Source organism: Euphorbia lathyris, chromosome 4 (genome assembly GCF_963576675.1).
Source record: "Euphorbia lathyris chromosome 4, ddEupLath1.1, whole genome shotgun sequence".
Lineage (NCBI taxonomy): Eukaryota > Viridiplantae > Streptophyta > Magnoliopsida > Malpighiales > Euphorbiaceae > Euphorbia > Euphorbia lathyris.
In genome coordinates, this window is record NC_088913.1 from 54284283 (window position 1) to 54303150 (window position 18868).

An 18868-nucleotide genomic window follows, 5' to 3' on the forward strand; every position below is an offset into this window, starting at 1 on the left:
GAAGCATTTGTTTTGTACGATATAAAGAAAAAGAAGTTGGAATCTTTCTGTTCACCTCCAACAGGGTAAGTGGTATTATGATAGATAGTATCATGTTCAAGTTGCGGTGAAGTTCGAGACGGTGTGAAATGACAGCACTGTCCCAATTATTACAGTTTGTGAATCTCTGTGTCCGGAGAATCTCCAAATCCTTCTATAAGACAAAATTCATTTGTTCTGTTTGATATTGTGTTTCTTTGGCTTCTGTCAAATCACCTAATTGCTTATCATTTTTTTAGACATAGGATAAACATTTGAAGATATCCATAAACGATGGATTCTGAAGACACAAATGGAGGACTATCCTTTCTTGGAAAGGAGAGAGTCGAATTCAGGGCTCCTCCAAGGAAATCGCTTTTGAATACCAATGGAATTTTTTGAAACTCCATCTTCCTCGTTTGTTGCTGCTAGGAAGTTTATTTTGTTTAACATTATATTAAGTGAATTTGCTCATTCACCGTTAGATATGAGGCTTATTAAATCTAAGTCTCAAGATGCTTTAAATCTCCACCTTAGGATTCTAATAAGCCTAAATCTAACGGTGAATAAGCAAATTCTACATGCTTATTAAGGTGCATGTGATCAAGACTGATTACATTAATTGAGTGTTGCTTCCAAGTTATATTTTCTCAAATTGAGTCATTATTAATTTATTTTGTTTAAATTTTAAAATACATTATATTATTAATTCACAAAAGGATATATAAAAAAAATGAGATAAGGTGTAAAAATACCTCTAACGTTTACGGTCATGAGTAATTTTACTTCTAACGTCTAAAATGGTACAATTTTACTCATAACGTTGGCATTGAAGAGCAGTTTTACCTCATAACATTGTCAAGTTGGGTCAATTTGAGAAATAATTCATTAAACCGTCTTCTAGATCATGAATATTGTCATTTACACTTCACAAATGATTCTATGACTACTACATTCCAGTGCTCATGTAATATATGCAAACTAAAAGTAATTGAATATCTACAATATTTCGAACACTGACATGTATCAATATTATTTTAACTAGTATTCAAAATATTGTGGATATTCAATTAATGTTAGTTTGCATATATTACATGAGCCATGGAATTTAGAAGTTACAGAATGGTTGATGAAAAATAAATATAAGGTTTTTAATGGGGAAAAAAAATTAATTAATTGTATTATAATAAATAAGAAAATAGAACTAAATAAAAAGATAACATATAAAGTTAATAAGAAAAGAATATAATATGGTTAATTTAATTGTGACGTTTAGCTTAAATTGGATATATTTTGTAAACGTGAAGCTTAAATTCGTATTATTTTGTACATGAGGCCTAAATTGATGCTATATTGTAAACGTTAAGCCTAAATTGATATTATGTTGTAAACGTAAAGCCTATATTGGTGCTATTTTGAACGTTAAGCCTAAATTGGTACTTTCCCAAAAACTTTAGGCCTATTTTGGTACCTTATCCCATTGTATTATAATAAATAAGAATGTAGAACTAAATAAAAAAAAAATAACATATAAAATTAATAGGGAAAGAATATAATATAATTAATTTAATTATATCGTTTAGCTTAAATTGTATATATTTTGTAAAACGTTAAGCTTAAATTTGTATTATTTTGTAAACGTTGAGCCTATATTGGTGCTATTTTGTACGTGATGCCTAAATTGATGTTATATTGTAAACGTTAAGTCCAAATTGATATTATGTTGTAAACGTTAAGCCTATATTGGTGCTATTTTGAACGTTGAATCTAAATTGGCACTTTTTCAAAAAACCTTAGATCTATTTTGGTACATTATCCCAATCTTTTTTTTTAAACGAACTAACATGTAATTAGTACAGAATAAGGAACAAAATATCTATGTTTTATAATAATGTCTGAAATTGACATAATTTGCCAACGTTAGAGGTAAAATTGCTCCTAATGAATATTTTTACACCTTATCCCTATAAAATTTAATCCTAAAGAGTATTTTTACACCTTATCCCCTAAAAATTCAAAAGAAAAATTTACTAACATATTCTTTTGTGATTAATAAGATAATATGTATTTTAATTATAAAAATTAAGAATTCACGAGCCTCAAACATATTTCGACTGTGATTCAGTTCAAGGAATTTGCCCAAGCGATTGAGCATTCTAGATCCTTCTTTCCGAGCGTTATTTTTTTTTTTCTGTAATATCTAAACCTACTCGTTATCTACTTCCCTAGATGTCTACTTTTGATGGGATTCAACTTACCATGATCAAGAACGGTTTTAGTGACATGCTCCAAATTTATATTAACTCATTACATAGGTGCCTCTTTTGTTTATGTTTCATTGGTTACTCATAGTAGCCGATCTAGGAGTCCAAAAAGGGGGAGGGATGATCGCCACAGTGTAAGAAGAGATTATAAGGACGATCAAAGGAGCACTAGTATGAGGGTGATTCACAGGCACACTGATAGCCCCAGAGATTGGAGACAAAGAAGGGGATCATGCAGTTCATATGAACAAGAACATAGTAGAGATTATGGTAGAAAAAGAGGTAGATACGAAGGTTCAGGGAAGATGCCAGGTATCTCTCGTCTCACTTTGTTCTCTTGTATTTTTTATCCACTTGGTTTGCACTATGGAAAGGATAATAGAAATATGTACATTGTGAAAAAAAAGGATAAGGAGAAAAAAAAGGATAAGGAGAGGCATGATACAAACTGCGCAAGTTTGTTTGTGGAATTTCCATTGCTTGAATTTCTTTAGCAACTCTCTCTCGCTCTCTCTCTCTCTCTCTCTATCTCTTTTAATTTCTATGACTATCAATTTTTTCATATGAAAACATCTTTTTTTACAGCAACATATTGCTACTTTTTTTGAACTAAATTTAATTACGATTTGTGATAGACACCTGCGGTTATTTTCTACTTTGTTGTTTGTGGGGTACACCCCCTCCCAACAGACGAGGGAGTTGAAGAGAGAGTCACAAGTCTATGTTTAGAATTGAATTTTATTGTCATTAAGATTATGTTTATTCTGAGATGGAAATTTAAATTTGAATCTTGTAGTTAGATCTGATTGGGATGATGGGAGATGGGAATGGGAAGGAACACCCCGTCGGGATGGTCACTCCTATCCTGGCCAACAGACTCAACCTTCTACCCCTTTGCTTGTCGGGGCGTCGCCTGATGCACGGTTGGTGTCCCCATGGCTGGGTGGCCATACACATTCCTCTGCTGGTATGTACAAGAGCATTTGTGAATTTGTCTTCAGACTGTATGTGGTTTTTCCTTTTCTTTTTTGTTGGCTTACAACTTATTTTTGGAAATGCACAGGTTCTTCTCAATCTCCCTGGGATCATATTGCTCCCTCTCCAACTCCAATACGGGCGTCTGGATCTGGTTCTAGACATGGTAGAAAGTCTCATCAACTTACTTTCTCCTCTGCAAGCGCACAACCATTAGAGGTCAGTGTTGTCATTTAGTGGTATGATTTGTTTTTCTTTTTTCTTTTATCATTTAATTTCTCTTTTTTATTTTCTTTGTTTCTTTTTCTTTTTTTTCTAACAAGAAGTTATCGAAATTAGATTCTTCTGGATGTTTAAATGGTGATTTTGCACGTTGTTGAAGTAGTGCTCTTCAATTCTAATTCAAGCTCCTTCACAATTTATATGTGCAGGAGAAAGGAGAAGATCAAACATTTGCATCTGAGGAACACAATAATGAGATTACTGAAAACATGCGTTTAGAGATGGCGTACAATTCTGACCGGGCGTGGTAAATTATTCTTTAAGTTGTAGAGATTGTATATGGTAGCCTTCAAACTTTTCTTTGCTGATTGATTGCAAATGAGCTTTTGCAGATATTACATCTTGATTGTTTCTTGATAAATCTTAGAACGTCAAATCACTGGGGTGCCATTTTTTTTCTCCTTATGCAATACTTTTGCTTATGATTTGCTGATTGATTGCAAATGAGCTTTTGCAGATATTACATCTTGATTGTTTCTTGATAAATCTTAGAACGCTCAAATCTCTGGGGTGCCATTTTTTTTCTCCTTATGCAATACTTTTGCTTATGACATTTTGTTGTGTAGGTATGACCGAGAAGAAGGTAGTACAATGTTTGACACTGATAGCTCATTCTTTTTCTTCCGGGATGAGGATTCACTTCAGAAAAAAGAGGCAGAATTGGCCAAAAGACTGGTAATATATTTAGTGCTTGAAAAAATAAATATCACTCCGTTGTTGATGTTATTTTATTATTTTTTGTTCATCATGATTTATGGTTGCACAATTTTAATTGTTGATTGTGTTTTTAAGTATGCACTCTTTGTAGGCTTCAAATTCATCATGATGATTCAAAGTGCATATTTGTATTCAGGAAATTATGTTTTCTTTGTCAAAGGATCATATGTATAATGCATAAAAAGTAAACACATACATGTGCTTTCTTTGACATCTACCCTAGTTTAAGCTACTAAAACCCATAGTTATTAAAGGTGCAAGGCGCACTAACACGCAAGAGGGTACTGGAGCCTCTAGGCGCAAGGCACACCAAAGAAAAATAAAGATAAAATTGTAAATAACAACAATTAACATTTCAAAGATGCAACAAATAATCAAATACTAAATCATATCAAAATATCCATCATTTTAATCATAAAATGCACGAAATACATTCCAAATTAACTATTAACTTTTCCATAATCATAACTCATAAAATTCTAAATTTAAAGACTAAAGTCCAATCAAATCTTAACATTAAAGTCTCTACTTGCGACATTTCTGAACTCTTCTAAATGGAGCAGTGTTTTTTTTGCGTGTTTTTCCTTGTGATATTTCTGCTGTCCAAGTCTTCTTTTCTTATTTATTTATTTATTTATTTGTTTCAATTGTGATATAATTTTAGCCGTGGATCATATAGGTTGGAAGGGGCTGAGATTAAAACATCATATTTCTAACTTGGAATCCTAAAAAGCAACGTAGCTTCTAAATTTGCACCTAGGCACATCTCTGGCAAGGCGCTAGGCTCAGAAAGGTGCACTCAGGCTTTCGCCTCTTGACCAGAGCATGCCTTTTGCACGCCTTTGATAACTATGCTAAAACCAATAACTGTGATTAGAATTGTCCTTGTAGTTTACAGAGTACTTGAATGCTTCACATAAGACAAGTTGATGAAGTCATTCTCTTGAAATATAAAATTCCTTCTCTAGCTCTGTAGACTCACAGGCTCAAACACGTTAGGCCTTTTTCAGTTTATGGATTGTGTATAAAATTGCTATTTCACTCTGACATGTTGAGTTTCTTTTTGGGAAATGATGACATTTTTCTACAGGTTCGAAGAGATGGATCCAAAATGTCACTTGCTCAAAGCAAGAGACTATCTCAGCTTACTGCGGATAATGCCCAATGGGAGGATCGGCAATTGCTGAGATCAGGAGCTGTTAGGGGTACTGAAGTGCAGACTGAGTTTGATGATGAGGAAGAACGCAAGGTTATTCTTCTTGTACATGGTAAAAGAACCTTCTACATGTTGATTTCTCGTTAACTAAGCTTTTTGTCATTTATTGTCATGATAGATACAAAACCTCCTTTCCTTGATGGAAGAGTTGTATTCACCAAACAAGCAGAGCCTATCATGCCCATAAAAGACCCCACTTCAGATATGGCCATTATTTCTCGCAAAGGATCTACATTGGTTAGAGAAATTCATGAGAAGCAAAGCATGAATAAGTCACGTCAGCGTTTTTGGGAGCTTGCTGGTTCAAAACTTGGTGATATTCTTGGAGTTGAAAAGACAGCTGAACAGGTATATGATACTTTTGATATTGAACAAAAATATACTTCCATTTTCATGGAATTTTCTGAAATATGGTTTCATCTGCCTAAAACATTTCAGTTTATAATCCTAGGTTGATGCTGATACTGCTGTAGTGGGTGAAGAAGGTGAAGTTGATTTCAAGGAAGATGCGAAATTTTCACAACACTTGAAGAAGGAAGAAGCTGTGAGCGACTTTGCGAAGTCAAAAACCCTTGCTCAGCAACGACAGTATCTGCCTATATTTTCAGTACGAGATGATCTGTTGCAGGTTTGGCATCTTCCAATTATTATATGCTTTTGTTGCAGATTACCTACTTAATGTATAATCAATTGTTATTTTCAAAGATTTTACATCATGTGGATCAACTCTAGTTTAGAAAAGAAAAAATCCATATGAACTTTGTTATGCTCCTTCAAATTTGAGCAATAAATCTATCTATTTCAAATTACATCTTTTTGGAACATTTGGGTGGAGATGAGCAATTGAGTTATGTCACAGATGATCATAGTATAGCTGTGGTTAGTAAGCGTTTGTTTTCATTTTCAGAGGTGCAAAGTTAGTATTGGCCACTATGTGTCCTTTGTTGTATAGGTGTTCTTTTTTTTTTTTTTTTTAGTTTCTGATTGGCTATCCTCTTTTGAAGCACATTTGAAACATTTTGAATGTTCTCTTTTGTTCATTTTTGCTTATGAATGTGTACTGGATAGGTGGTTCGTGAAAATCAGGTCATTGTTGTTGTTGGAGAAACAGGTTCAGGGAAGACAACTCAACTGACACAGGTTTCCTCATGTTCTCTCTCTTTCTCGCTCATCAAAAAGCTTTTAGTTGTTTGTAAGAGTAGAGTCATCGACATTATGGAAATGGTTGAATCTTACATTTTGATTTTGATGGCAGTATCTCCATGAAGATGGCTACACAAAAAATGGCATAGTGGGTTGCACCCAACCAAGGCGTGTGGCAGCTATGAGTGTTGCAAAAAGAGTTAGCGAAGAGATGGAAACTGAATTGGGAGACAAGGTTGGTTATGCCATTCGTTTTGAGGATGTGACGGGGCCAAACACCATAATTAAGGTGTGTGATTTATGAATAATTTTGTTTGTTAGTTTTTTAGTTTTTTTAGTTTTAACATTTTCAGGTAAGCCCTTGTTCATTGTTGATTTGCTATGTGCATTTGTGCTTTCGGTGTGCATATATTTAGATCGTAGTTGTATCAAAGAAGACCATGGCAACATGATGAACATGAAAGGTTATCAGAAATATAAGAGAAATGAAGTAATTACTTTGATGCCTAATGCATAAGGATACTTAAAAAATAATCTGAATCAACAGTGACACAGTTTGAGAGAACTAGTTGAAGAACGGCATGAGATATTGTCTTTCCTTTTTTATTTTATCAACTATGTAAATATTTTAATATTGAATATTCTTTTTGTTGCATTATTGACAGGTCTAGCTATAACTTCTTATTAGATGATTGCTTACTAAATTATTTTATACTTTTACAGTATATGACTGATGGAGTGCTTTTGCGTGAAACTCTCAAAGATTCTGACCTTGACAAGTATCGGTAGGTGAACTAACTTTTGAATCTTTGTTTGAATAGGAATTGATTCTCTTGCCAGAAACTAGAATAGTTATTAAGTTTTATTGTTATGGTTGTTGCAGGGTCATAGTAATGGATGAAGCACATGAGAGATCACTAAGTACAGACGTGTTATTTGGGATACTGAAAAAGGTTGTTGCACAACGACGTGACTTTAAGCTCATTGTGACATCTGCAACTCTGAATGCCGAGAAATTTTCAACTTTCTTTGGAAGGTTGCTTATTTTTTTTCTTTGACTGGTATGCTTGAGAAATTACTGTATTATCTTTTTTTAACGTAAGCATATTAATTTTCCATGTTGCAGTGTTCCAATTTTTCACATCCCAGGAAGAACTTTCCCTGTTAATATCTTGTGGAGTAAAACTCCTTGTGAAGATTACGTTGAAGGTGCTGTGAAGCAAGCAATGACCATCCACATTACCAGTCCTCCAGGTGACATTCTTATTATATTCATGACTGGCCAAGATGAGATTGAAGCAGCTTGTTATGCCCTTGCGGAACGGATGGAACAGCTCATCTCCTCTACCCAGAAAGCTGTCCCTAAACTCTTGATACTACCCATATATTCCCAACTCCCAGCTGACTTGCAAGCAAAGATATTCCAAAAAGCCGAAGATGGGGCTCGCAAATGCATTGTTGCCACCAACATTGCCGAAACATCTTTGACTGTTGATGGAATTTATTATGTTATTGACACGGGGTATGGTAAAATGAAAGTTTATAATCCTAGGATGGGTATGGATGCCCTCCAAGTTTTTCCTGTGAGCCGTGCTGCTGCTGATCAGCGTGCTGGACGTGATGGTAGAACTGGGCCCGGCACGTGTTATAGACTCTATACAGAAAGTGCATATCTAAATGAAATGCTGTCTAGTCCTGTGCCAGAGATCCAGAGGACCAACCTTGGCAATGTTGTCTTGTTGCTCAAGTCTCTTAAAATCGAGAACCTGCTAGATTTTGATTTCATGGATCCACCTCCACAGGACAACATTCTTAACTCAATGTATCAGTTGTGGGTCTTGGGCGCACTTAACAATGTAGGAGGACTGACTAGTCTCGGCTGGAAAATGGTAGAGTTCCCGTTAGATCCCCCACTGGCCAAGATGCTCTTGATGGGTGAACAACTAGGTTGTATAAATGAGGTTTTGACTATTGTATCCATGCTTTCAGTGCCATCCGTATTTTTCAGGCCTAAAGACCGGGTAGAGGAGAGTGATGCTGCCAGGGAAAAATTCTTCGTTCCTGAATCAGACCACTTAACCCTGCTTAATGTGTATTTGCAATGGAAAGAGCACCAATATCGTGGAGATTGGTGTAATGATCATTTCTTGCATGTTAAAGGATTGCGGAAGGCTAGAGAAGTGAGATCCCAGCTGCTGGACATTCTTAAAACTTTGAAAATCCCCTTAACTTCCTGCGGGCATGATTGGGATATTATACGGAAAGCAATCTGTTCTGCATATTTTCACAATTCTGCAAGATTGAAGGGGGTTGGGGAGTATGTTAACTGCAGGAACGGAATGCCATGCCATCTACACCCGAGCAGATCTACACCCGAGCAGTTCTCTGTATGGTTTAGTTTACACTCCGGAATATGTGGTGTATCATGAGTTGATTTTGACGACCAAGGAGTATATGCAGTGTGCCACTGCTGTTGAGCCGCAGTGGTTGGCCGAGTTGGGACCTATGTTTTTTTCTGTCAAGGATTCCGATACATCGATGTTGGAGCACAAGAAAAAACAGCAATGGAGGAGGAAATGGAAAACTTGAGAAAGGAGCAAGCAGAGGCAGAGAAGGAAAGCAAAGCTATGGAGAGACGAAAGAGGGAAAAGCAGCAGCAGCAAGTCTCGACGCCAGGGCTCGGGCAAGGCTCTTCCACATACTTGAGACCAAAGAGATTTGGTTTGTAAATTTTTCTATCTTATATTGTACTAAGAATTTTATACATCTGGAAAATATAATATATTAATTAATAGCACAGTTAATTGTTAACGATAGAAAGTAATTTAGTGTAAATCCAATTGTTGATACGTCGTATCCAAGTCCTGATTTCTCTATTTTTAACCTTGACTACTGGTTACTCACTTAAATGGCTAAAATGCAATGATTTGCCTTTTATTTTACTATATTCACTTGATTATTGGTTACTATATTTCATGGGTTTTAAATGGTGTGGGATTAAACCCTTGTTTGGGAGGAGGTTAACGAGAGTAAATGGGAGTAATGGAAGGTTAAGTATTAAGTTGACCTTGTTTGGGAGTTATTTTTTGAGAGTAAATGGAGGTTAAGAGCATCTCCAACAGCCTCTTAAGTTGGCTTTTAAATTAAAATTTGAGGAGGGAGAATGAAAATTCATCTCCAACAGCCTCTTAGTTTAAAATTTGAGGAGGGAGAATGAAAATTCATCTCCAACAGCCTCTTAGTGGCTCCTCAAATCACTAAGAGCCTCTCCATCATTTCTATCTATTAATAGAGAGCCTCTCTCCACCTCTTAGAGCATCTCCAATAGAGGTGCCTAAAAGAGTGCCAAAACTTACTAAAATATAGTATTTTATTGTCTCTTTCATCCACATCATTTTTGGCAACTTTTACTTAAAAAATGCTCCAATAGAGGTTGCTTGAAAAGTTGCCACTATAATCCTACAAATTATTATTTTATTATAAATAAAATGTTCCATATTTTATTATTTCTAGGAGAGGGACCACTTTTATATTAAAAAATAATTAAACAAGGTTGCCAAGAGGTTGCCAAAAATTGGCAACTTTTCTTGGCACCCACAATCACTCCAATAGTGGGCACTCTTTAAAAGTTGCCAAACCTGATGCCACATCAGCTGGCACTCTTTTGGGCACTCTCTATTGGAGATGCTCTTAGTGCCTCCTAACTTCATTTTTTATTAATAATTTGTTATTGATGTGTCTCTCTCCTCACACTATTGGTAATGTAACAATAAAGAATAATCTTAATAATAAAATAATAAATAAAGAATGAATATAAGGAGCATTGTTGGAGATTCTAACCTTCAAATTGGGGGTTATGGGAGTAACGTAAACTTTTTAAAAATTTCTTGTCTTTGCAGAGTAAATTTAACATTTCTTCCCCTCCATATTTAAACTCTCAACAACGTTAAACATTTAACCTCATTTACATCCTATAAACTCCCAAACAAGGTTAATTTTTAACTTTGCTTTCCATCACTTCCCTTTACTTTCTATTACCTGATTTAACTCTCATCTCCATTAACCTCCAAACTCCCAAACAAAGGCTAAAGCATAAGCATCCCCACTTCATCCAAATACACTATTATAATTTATAAATACACTTTATCCAAAACACTTCTAAAAAAACATTAACAGTGGTTTGGTGGTTATGATTAAATTTGCTACTTACGCATCTATAGCCATAAACACCTAGTGGTAATGGTTTGTAAATTTGTGTTGTGAATCCATTTATCATAATAGTTTAAAGGGTAAGTTAAAAAAAATCCTTGTGGTTTTTTTTTTCAGAAAAATGACTGTGGTTTTTTTTTCTTTTCAAATATAGGACTGTGGTTTATTCCGTTACACTATTTACGGATTTGGTGAAGATGCCGTTTATTTGCTGACGTGGCTGAAGGACAAATATGCGTTTTTTTTAAAAAAATGGGGTAAATTTAAAAAAAAAAACTTTGTGGTTTCACTTTTTTTTTGCAGAAAAAGTACTGGGTTTTTTTTTCAAATACAGGACTGTGGTTACACTATTTACAGATTTGATGAAGATGTCGTTTATTTGCTGACGTGACTGAAGGGCAAATATGAGTTTTTTAAAAAATTGACTATAAAAAGCCTTGAACAGCCATGTGAGATCTGCGCTCATGTGAGATTTTATAGTCAATACTGTAGCCACAAAATAGTTATAAAAAATCCATTGGTCAATTTTTTTAAAAACTCATATTTGTCTTTCAGCCACGTCAGCAAATAAACGGCATCTTCACCAAATCCGTAAATAGTGTAACGGAATAAACCACGGTCATGTATTTGAAAAGAAAAAAAATCACGGTCCTTTTTCTGCAAAAAAAAAAAGTGAAACCACATGGATTTTTTTTTTTAAATTTACCCTAATTTTTTTTAAAACTCATATTTTCCCTTTAGCCACGTCAGCAAATAAACGACATCTTCACTAAATCCGTAAATAGTGTAACGGAATAAACCACAGTCCTGTATTTGAAAAGAAAAAACCAGTCTTTTTTCTGCAAAAAAGTGAAACCACATGGTTTTTTTTTAATTTATCCTAATTTTTTTAAAAACTCATTTTTACCCTTCAGCCACATCAGCAAATAAACAGCTTCTCCAAACCCGTAAATATTGTAACGAATTAAACCACAGTCCTGTATTTGAAAAGAAAAAAACAACAGTCATTTTTCTGCAAAAAAAAAAAAGTGAAACCACAGGGTTTTTTCTTGAAATTTACCCTAGTTTAAATACTATTCTATCCATTCCATTATATAAGTCATTCTAGGTTATTTCACAAAAATTAAGAAATATAATTAATATAGTGTCAAATTAATGATTCATATTGGTTAGCTAAAAAATAAATATCTCTCATGTAATGATTGGATAATAAGTCTTGGAATGTTCAAAAACACACGGACCAAGACAAAAAATTTAATATTTAGACCAAAAAAATAAACTAAAAAGTTTTTAAAAAACTAGAATGACTTATATTTAGGAAAAAAAATAACTTGCTAGAATAACTTATCAAAAAGAATGAAGGGGTAATTATTTTTAATATATTAATTAATATTTTTTTTGTAAAAATATTATTAATTGAATGTTATTTGGATTTTTACTCTGAATAATGCTCCGAATGAGTATTATTCCTTTCAAACTGTCTAGATAAAAATTATTTATTAGATAATGCTGAGTTAACTAGACTGGAGTCGGATGAAGTTTGTCCGACTTTAAAACTGTAAAGAAGTCGGACGAAGTTTGTTTGACTTCTTTACAAAGTGTGTGTGTAGCCCATGTTTTTAAGCTTGAGTTATGTTTCCTAAGAGAGGAGTCAGACGAACTTCATTCGACTTCAAGTTGCAAGGAAGGCCAATGAAGTTCATTTGACTTCCTTGTTGATTCTAAAGTTGGCGTAAACATGGAGAAAAAAGGCAAAGATTTTAGGTAGTTATAATTTATCTGGTTGTCTAGGAAGTCGGATGAGCTTCATCTAACTTCTTTGTTGGAAAGCGTAACACTTTTTATAAAAAAAATCGGATGCAGTTCCTCTATTTTCTTTGTAACTATAAGTCGAATGAAGTTCATCTGACTTCTTAGTTGGAAAGTGTAACACTTTTTGTAAAGAAGTCGGATGAACTTCGTCCGACTTCATCCTGGTTAACTCAACACTATTTAGGGAATAATTTCTAACCGGCTATTAGAAAGGAATAATGAACCCCTAATTGTAAAAATATTGTTATAAAGTTACTACAAAATTATTTGCCCCGATTTTAATTGAATATTTACTGTTAATTGACTAATAAATTATTGATAAATTATTATTAAATGAATAAAAATTAGGATAAAGTATAAAACTAGCCCAATTTAGAGGTCAATTTACATAATTAGACACATTACACGACCTCTTATAAAACTAGACATTTTCAAATTAGACTTTCCCAAGTGCCTTTAGTATATATATATATCAACTTAACCAATTCTTTCATTTCACTTCTCATCCTTTGCAATCCAACTTCAATTTCATAGACTAATTCAAGATCCAAGCTCTTCATGTAAGTATTTTGTTGATTTTACATACATAAATTCCTTTGTACATGTTAGTTTTGGATATTTTAAGTTAGTTTGCACCTTTATCGAATGATATTTGGAGATTTTATCCAACCTGATGGGTTCACAATTTATGATTTTGCTTCACAGAATCGTAAACTACGAACCAATTGTACAATAACAGTGAAGGACTGCGGAACACATTTCTTTGAGTTTGTTTCTTTAATATTATTTTGATAATTTTTTTGTTTCTCACCAGTATGAGTATGTCAATCGACCATTTTTTTGTGATCATGTAGAACAACCAATGGAAAATAGAGGGAAAATCCATGACATACGAGGGTAGTGAATCGAAGTTTCTTCGACTTTCAACAAAAAATCAACTTCAAGGTTTTACAAGAGAGACTCTACACTTCTGCACGTATTGATTCAACATCATTTGACCTACGTATGGCCATGCAAACTACCTACGGTCCAAACAAAGTTCTTGGAATAGTAGTTTCGATTGTTGATTCAAGTGATGTTGACTGCTTCAGAGAGTATTTTCGATTGAATCCAAGCGATGTGATCCCAATATATGTTATTTTTGAACCGTAAACAATAGATGCACAACTACCACGAGTTTTGAAGAATGATAATGTTATTCAATCAAGTTATAATCCCACCATTGAAGTTGACACTCATCCGCCAGACAAAGAAAATATCACGGATTCAACCTCACATCCAACCTTAGTTTAGATGATATTAACTCGAATCCGTTTTTTACATCGAAGAAATAGTATATGAAGAAGATATTTGGGGTCCTTATAACCCCAATAAGGATGATGATAATAATGATGATGAAGCACAACTTATCCCACGAAAACAATCTTATCGCGAAGGTGATCCTGCAATAAATGCTCGGGCAAAACATATCTCATTAAGTATTTATGAGATAGATGATGAAGAAAGAAGAAGAAGGAGGACTGGTCCATTTCAATGGTTACTAGAGGTCCATGATGCACCTATGATTCCTATTAAATCTAGTGCATCAAAAGGGGTTGTCGGTTTAAAGGTGCATGATATATTCTCAAACAAACGATAATTGCAAAATGCACTTGGAAAATATGCAGTTAAGAATAGGTACAAATGGAGAGTGTACGAGTTTAACAAATCCTTATTTGAAATTAGATGTAAGAATGATGAGACATGTAAATGGCATGCTAGAGGTATTATAATACAAAATCTTGATATGTTCGGGCTTCGAAGAATGGATGATATGGACAAACACACATGTTCAGAGATCAAATATTACCACATCACATACAAGCGAGTTGTCGGCATACTACTTGCGGATAAGTTTGATCTCGAGGATAGAGTGTATCGACCAAAGGAAATTGTTAAAGATTTTGAGAAAGTGTATAAAATCAACATGTCATGCATGCAAGCTTAGAGAGCAGGATGTTGGGCTTTATAAGATGTTAGGGTTCACCGGGGAGTCATATATGTTTTTACCGGACTACTGCAAGATATTGAAAATATGCAATCTAAGTACGGTGACACATATTCAAACTGATGATGATGATCACTTCAAATAATTCTTCTTGGCTATGAGTCCTTGTCACACCCGACCCTAAATGACCTCAATCGGCATCGGGCGTGAAATAGAAAGATCATAATCAATACTTAGGAGTCTCCAAATTATCCAACGCCATTATATTACAATTGAACTACCAAAGTTCTAACCATAATTCTCACAATAAGCAGCCAACTTCCAAACCCCGCCTAAACGGTCGGTAACCTTCTCTATATCCTGTACTTTCTCATCTAAAAACATTAAAACATTTAAAAACGTGAGACAAAAATCTCAGTAAGAAACTATCAGCTATAAAAAACAACTTTACTTAACATAGCTACACATATACATTGATAAATGGATTTAATCAAAACCTTATAAAATATACTCAAAACTTAAGTTCATATATAGTCAAAGTAGTAAACCAAAACTATAAAAATATATAATATTGTATCCATTCTTGCGTTCAAAACCTTATAAAATATTGTAATCAAATAAGTGTTTTATCAAACCAACTCGTATTTAATCAAACGTAAAACCCTATATCAAAATCAATCATAACCGAAAACATAATCCAAATGAACTTAAAACATTGTATCCATCCTCGAGTTTCTCCCCTTAAGTATCAATCCATAACCACATATATAGTCGAGACGTCTCTTAACATTGCCTATCTCATATGGTCTTACCCAACACTTCGCTGCCATACCCAATAGGTCTTCAGACTGTGTACACAGGCCATGTCCCTCACTGAACATGGTCTTCAAATATAAAACCACCGATCCGGATAACTCTAGATGGATATAAAATCATAAAATCAAAACGTCCTCAAATTTCATTTCACAATCAAATTCCAAACTATTTCATAATCATAAATCATTTGGCTTCAATTAGCTCTTTTGTAAAAATAACCACAGTTATTCAAAATATCAATCCTTAATCAAAATCAATAAAAATTCCAAAGTTAATCAATCAAAATAAGCCTTAAATCAACATAATCAAGTAAAATCTGAAATTCACATAGAATCATAGTCAATAGTTTCATTTGAACCATAATTTCACAATAAAAAGCAAAATCATGAAAAACCCCAATTTTACAAAATTCCCGCATAACCTTAAAATATCATTTTCTGAAAATTCTTTGATTATATATATATTTATATACATCAAACTCAAAATATAGTTGATAGTTACTTACCTTGGCTATTAATTGAAGAAAACACACCCGTTCAATTCGCCTCTAAACTCTGTCTAAGACGTTTCATCTCCAAACACTGCCGAAACTCAAAAACTCTTCGGTTAGGATTTAGATCTATACATAAAGATGCTATGATTCTAATTTCGAGTGATTCGGACGGTCAAATCTCCGTAAATCAAAGAAACGGTAGAAAAACGGTTCAGAAACGATGGAAAAGATGAAGAGGCAAATAAAGAAAAGAAAAAGAAAAAATGAAACAAAGAGGATGATGATCATCGTATATATCATTTCAGATATATATCTCAAATTGACGAATATCACGTTTGATCCTTCATCTTTCTATAATCTTTTAAAAATTATCATAACTTTTAATTTACACATAAAACCCTCAAATTAACTCCAAACAATTCCTATAGTACCAAATTAACTTCACCCACCCAATAATTATAATATATATTAATATAAATTCTAGAAATTTAGTCACGGACGTGACAGTCCTTCACTTAGAGCGTTTAAAAAACATATTTAACTTGTTATTTATGTTGATGAAGCTTTTTTAAAAGGTAAATATCTCAGTCAATTATACATTGCAGTTGGCAAATATGGTAATAACCAGATTTATCCTCTTGCTTTTGGAGTTGGACTGAACGAAAGCAATGAGGCATGGACCTGGTTTATGACCAAGGTTAAAGAATGTATTAGGGATGTAAAGAATTTTGCCATAATTTCGGATAGGCACATTGGAATTGATTATGCCATGAATTTGGTGTTTCCAAATGCGATACATGGATGTTGTTGTAAACATCGAAGAATGAATGTGAAGGCCAAATTTCGAAATATTAGAAAGATATATGAGGTATATTGGCAAGCTGCTAAGCTTATAGAGTTTCTGATTTTTAACAATGCATTTTCTTGACTTCGACAACTATATGGCCCCATTGTAGAATATTCAGAGCAAACTGACATTGAAAAATGGTTACGTGCATACTTTCATACTCGGCATAACATGATGGCCACAAACATAATTAGGGGTGTTTAAAAACCGAACCATACCGAAATAACCGACCGAACCGATGTATTTCGATTTTTCGATCTATTAGGTTTGGTTTCGGTTATAAAAAATATCGGTAATATCGGTCGATTTGGTTTTTATGATAAAATTACCAAATTGACCGAATTGACCGAAATAAAAGTTAATTAGATTTATTATTTATAAATTATTTATAAAAATAGTTGTATCGTTTTTTTCTTTAAATTAGTTATTAGTTAATTTTAATATTAAAGTAAGATATTATATAATATACCTTTAACTAACTGTTATGTAATTTAAATTTAGATTTGTCCTACTGTTTTTAATTACAAATATATATATTTATCCATTTTGGTAAACTTTATAGTTTAGACTTTAAGTTGTTCGTATTTTTTGATTAAAAATTGTAATTACATGATTATATATTCAAGAATATGTTATAATACATAAATTATACAATAACAGGTATTTTTTTAATTAAAAATTCCCTTTACCCCGCAGCTAGGGTTTTATAACTTTCTTACCCTAACTTGGGGTTTACGCACAATACTCCGGCCAGCCACCCTCGTCCGCCGATCATAATACATCCCAAATCTCTGATTATTGAGCTTCTGCACTGCCCCGATACTCGACCTGTTTCAAACCTGATGGATTCAATCACACACAACTGCCTACAACTCTTGTTAGCAGAAGAAGAAGAAGGTCCGATAATTGTTCCTGAACGCAATATAACCCTGGAGTATGACCTGCGCTGGAGCTGCGTTTGTCGATTTATTACAGACAAAGCCATTAACATAGAAGGTATGAAAGTAACTCTCTCAAAACTGTGGAAACCAGCGGGTGGTATGTCGATAATAGACTTGGACGACAACAGATTTTTATTCCAATTCAACCATGTGTTCGAAGTAAATGCGGTACTAAACGGAGGCCCCTGGTCATTCGATAACAAACTGCTAGTTATAAAATGAGTCAGTAGCTAAGAAGATATTTATTCCACGCCATTGTCAGAAGTCGCATTCTGGATACAGCTCCACGACTTACCAGGAGGGTTCCGATCAGAAAAAGTAGCAGTTACTTGTGGAAATTATATCGGGAGTGTGTTACAAACTGACCCTCGGGATTATGGAGAAACCTATATTGGGTCCCTCAGAGTTCAGGTCCTTATGAACAGCAGTATACCATTGAAACGTAAGATGAAACTGGGAACCTCCACCACACAATGGTCATGGGTTAATTTCAAATACGAGCGATTACCACATTTTTGCTTTTTTTGTGGACTCTTAGGACATAGCGACCGTGACTGTGCGGGCTTCCGAGCCCTCAATAATCCGGAACATCAGACACTCTATGGAGCTTTCCTCCATGCTACACCACGTCGCTTTGCACAAAACACCTCACCATGGTTACACCCGACACCAACTCTGTTAAAAACTCAAACCAATGATACATACACTATACTGATCACAGCAGCCCGCAAGCTTGTGGAAGAAGGCAGAGAGACAGTTAACCAGAATAAATCAGTTGTAAAGGTTATTACAGATCCTAAACGCAGTAATTTTAGGGACAATTACTAAACTAGCCCCTTTTAGGGGGTTAGTTTACATTTCTAGCTCCTTTCAAAAAAAAAATCCAAAACTAACATATTTCAACAAATTCTTCCAAATTTTCCCTCGTCATTAATGAATGAACTTCATCTCTCTAACCTATCAAACGCTGTGATAGGAAAAGGAGGAAGAACGAGAAGCGACGGTGGCACACTCGAAGAGGTGGAGAAGCGAAAGGCGGCGATAGAAGAGGAGGAGAAGCGAACGGCGAGGAGAAAGAAGGAGAAGCGAATGGCGACAGTAGGAAGAGGAGGAGAAGAAATGCGAACAGCGAACGGAAGAGGAGGAAA

The 18868-nt window shown here is 34.3% G+C and overlaps 1 protein-coding gene across 1 annotated transcript; it reads left to right on the forward strand.

The window, feature by feature from the left end:
- The first annotated feature begins 2182 nt into the window (after positions 1–2182).
- On the forward strand, positions 2183–9464 carry LOC136226240 (pre-mRNA-splicing factor ATP-dependent RNA helicase DEAH7-like). Its single transcript, XM_066014601.1, is given in 15 exon segments — positions 2183–2594; positions 3079–3249; positions 3346–3476; positions 3689–3786; positions 4106–4214; positions 5347–5524; positions 5591–5820; positions 5924–6100; positions 6541–6612; positions 6728–6904; positions 7339–7400; positions 7499–7651; positions 7742–8966; positions 8968–9175; positions 9178–9464. Coding segments are annotated over 15 exon segments (3297 nt in total). The 5' UTR covers positions 2183–2455; the 3' UTR covers positions 9345–9464.
- The last annotated feature ends 9404 nt before the right edge of the window (positions 9465–18868 follow it).